Below are 2,793 nucleotides of genomic sequence, written 5' to 3'. Positions count from 1 at the left end.
ACAAAAATTAAATAATCAAACAAAACCTAAAAAAGTTATAACCTGATTTAAACCAAGATGTTATACTAAATGATCTATAAAAATGCAAACATAAATAAACCCAGGATAGTATATGAATGCAAACCTTTCCGATTCCTGATCCTCCACGGACGGGTTGGTCGTTGGATCGCCAACTTGAAGAGGGAGGATTTGCCATCGAACTTCTGGCCAGAGAAAAAACCTGTAATATGTAGCCAACATTTGGAAGAAGAATGTTTTCAAGATGACTTGGATAATAGCGCGTTGTGTCCAGAGTGAAAAATATGGGGGGGTCTGGGGGGGCTAGACGCCCCCCGATTAACCCATGAGACCCCCTGAAAGCCTCAAAAGCAAAATTAAAAGGGGGTCTTAAATTGTGTCAAAAAAATAAAAAAATAAATATTTTTTGTCACTAATGGTCACTAAAATGTTTTTAAGCTCAACATGTCAAGTATTTGACTGTGCCACTGTTATTATTTCGCAGAGTCTCACTTGTATTCTCCAAGAAAACTACCGTAGATCAGAGCAGAGGCATCCATAGATATGCTGCTATAGACTTAGACTGCTGGAGGGCCTAGGGATCACTTTTCATCATTCTGCTTCACTTATAGATGCGCCAGAAATCATCTTTCTCAGAAATTATTGCTGGATTACAATAAAAACTGAGTGCTCTATAACCCTTAGCATCCGCTTATAGAAGCAAAGTGGTAAAATAGTCAGTACGTTAGAGTGGCTGTTTTGTTATATTTTATGAATAAATTTAATAAATGTGCAAGAAAACGTTTTTTGGGGGTTTATTTATTCAGTATTTAATACAGCTGGAACAATAAACTATTATAATGTACTACTTTTGTTTTTCAACTCGGCATTTTGTCAACAAATATCATTTTATGATCTGGGATTTTTAAGAAAATGTCAAAATATCTATTAAATGTTCGAAGGTTTCTTCCTGTTCAAAGGGAGTTTTTCCTCTCCACTGTCGCTACAAGCATGCTTAGTGTGAGGGATTGCTTAAGAGTCAATGAGTCGATGCAATCAGCAATCATTAATCTATATCTTGTATTCCTAATCTAGACACATACATCCAGAAAACGAAGAAGTCGTACGTTGACAGCAGAGCCCGGCGGAACCTGAGCAGCATCAACGCAGAGCTGCAGGACGTCCAGAGAATCATGGTGGCTAACATGGAGGACGTCCTGCAGCGAGGAGAAGCTCTATCTGGTCTAGAACCCGTTTTTAATCTATTCCTGCGTTTCTACAGCGGTTCTCCATCTTAACCCCGGATGTTCTTTCTCCAACAGCTCTAGACACCAAAGCCAGCAATCTCTCCAGTCTGGCCAAGAAATACCGCAGCGACGCCAAGTTCCTGAACACCCGCTCCGCCTACGCTAAAGTGGCTGCTGCTGCGCTCGTCTTCATCACCTTCATCATCTATGTGCGCTTCTGGTGGCTCTGATGACAAACACTGAAACTGCTTCACTGAGTGGAGGAACTTTCTCCCGTCTGGCCTGCAGCTTTAGGGTTTCTTCTGTTTTCTCTTCAATCTTTGGACTTTTCTATGTAAGGAGACAGATGTTCTACAGACAGATGTTTACTGAAGCAGATGTTTGCACACTGGGGGGGTGGAGCTACTGTTTAATGATAGAAATGGACGGCTCCATATTATACCTGATCACTGTGAGAATAAGTCTGAACTGTTCTACAGAGACTAGTTTACAATAAAGCTTTAGAAATGGAGCGTTTTGCTTTTATCAATGAACCGTTCATCTCATATTCTGAATGCTGACAGAAACTTTAACATTTAAAAAACATGACTGGTTAAGTTTTTTTGAGACTGAAAAAATTACGTTAAAATTGCTCAAACAAAACAAAAAATGTAGTTTTTTTATGAAGAAAATCCAAATCTAAATTCCCTTCATCTAGTCAGCTTGATTATTCCACCTGTTCTCAATCAATAAATCATTTAGATCAAAGGTTTAACTTTGGGATTAAAGTCGCTGCTGCAGGAACCTAAAGGCTTCAGTTAGCTTTTGATATTTTGCTGAAATTAGCGGCAGCATAAATGGCAAAGCCATATTTCTATTTAATGCTTTCCTGTTGTTGAGAACAGTTCAAAATGCATTAATATTTATAATTACAGACATTTTAATTTTAATTGGGTATCTTAGACTTCGACAGATTTTGTTTACACAAGTGTAAAACAAAAAGAAATTTTGTTTGGAAACAGCTCTCTGGACAATTTCTTTTTTAAAAGTTCAGCCTTGAAAAATAGTAAAAAAAAATTTACATTTTAATGCCTCTTTTATAAAGTGCTCAAAATCATCAGCAACATTAATCAATTCAGTGTATTTCTATAGCTCCAATTCACATCATGTGGTGTAGATGTAGTGCAGAGTCTTGTCCAGAGGAGGGCGCTCTCCTGTGTTGGGCCATGCGTCTGTGGAGAGGTTGTTTGGTTTCTCCAATATAAAGATCAGATCATTCCTCCCTGCATTGACCTGCAGACACTCTGCTCAGATTAGGTCTGGAGGTTTTATCTTTAGGATGGCATCCTAAAGATAATATATATATCATCTTTATACTGGAGAAACCAAACAACCTCTCCACAGACGCATGGCCCAACACAGAAGAGCGCCCTCCTCTGGACAAGACTCTGCACTACATCTACACCTGATGGACAAAGGACATTCTTTGGAGGACCAGAATGTTCACATTTTGGACAAAGAAGACAGGTAGTTTGAGAGGAAGGAAGCATCTATGTTAGGAAAGAAAAAC

At 38.7% G+C, this 2,793-nt stretch overlaps 1 protein-coding gene across 1 annotated transcript in view; it reads left to right on the top strand.

Annotated features, from left to right (window-relative positions):
- Positions 1 to 1,660, top strand: part of LOC107104565 (vesicle-trafficking protein SEC22b-A-like) — a 3,960-nt gene extending 2,300 nt beyond the window's left edge. Inside the window, exons 3-4 of the mRNA XM_015404584.1 lie at positions 1,079 to 1,239; positions 1,320 to 1,660. Coding sequence (XP_015260070.1) covers positions 1,079 to 1,239; positions 1,320 to 1,474 — 316 coding nt within the window. The 3' untranslated portion in view covers positions 1,475 to 1,660. The remainder of the gene's footprint in view (positions 1 to 1,078; positions 1,240 to 1,319) is intronic.
- Positions 1,661 to 2,793: the final 1,133 nt, after the last annotated feature.

Source organism: Cyprinodon variegatus, unplaced genomic scaffold (genome assembly GCF_000732505.1).
Source record: "Cyprinodon variegatus isolate N-32 unplaced genomic scaffold, C_variegatus-1.0 Scaffold1795, whole genome shotgun sequence".
NCBI lineage: Eukaryota > Metazoa > Chordata > Actinopteri > Cyprinodontiformes > Cyprinodontidae > Cyprinodon > Cyprinodon variegatus.
Note: the sequence above shows the minus strand (reverse complement) of the source record. Positions and strands in the feature narration are given on the sequence as shown.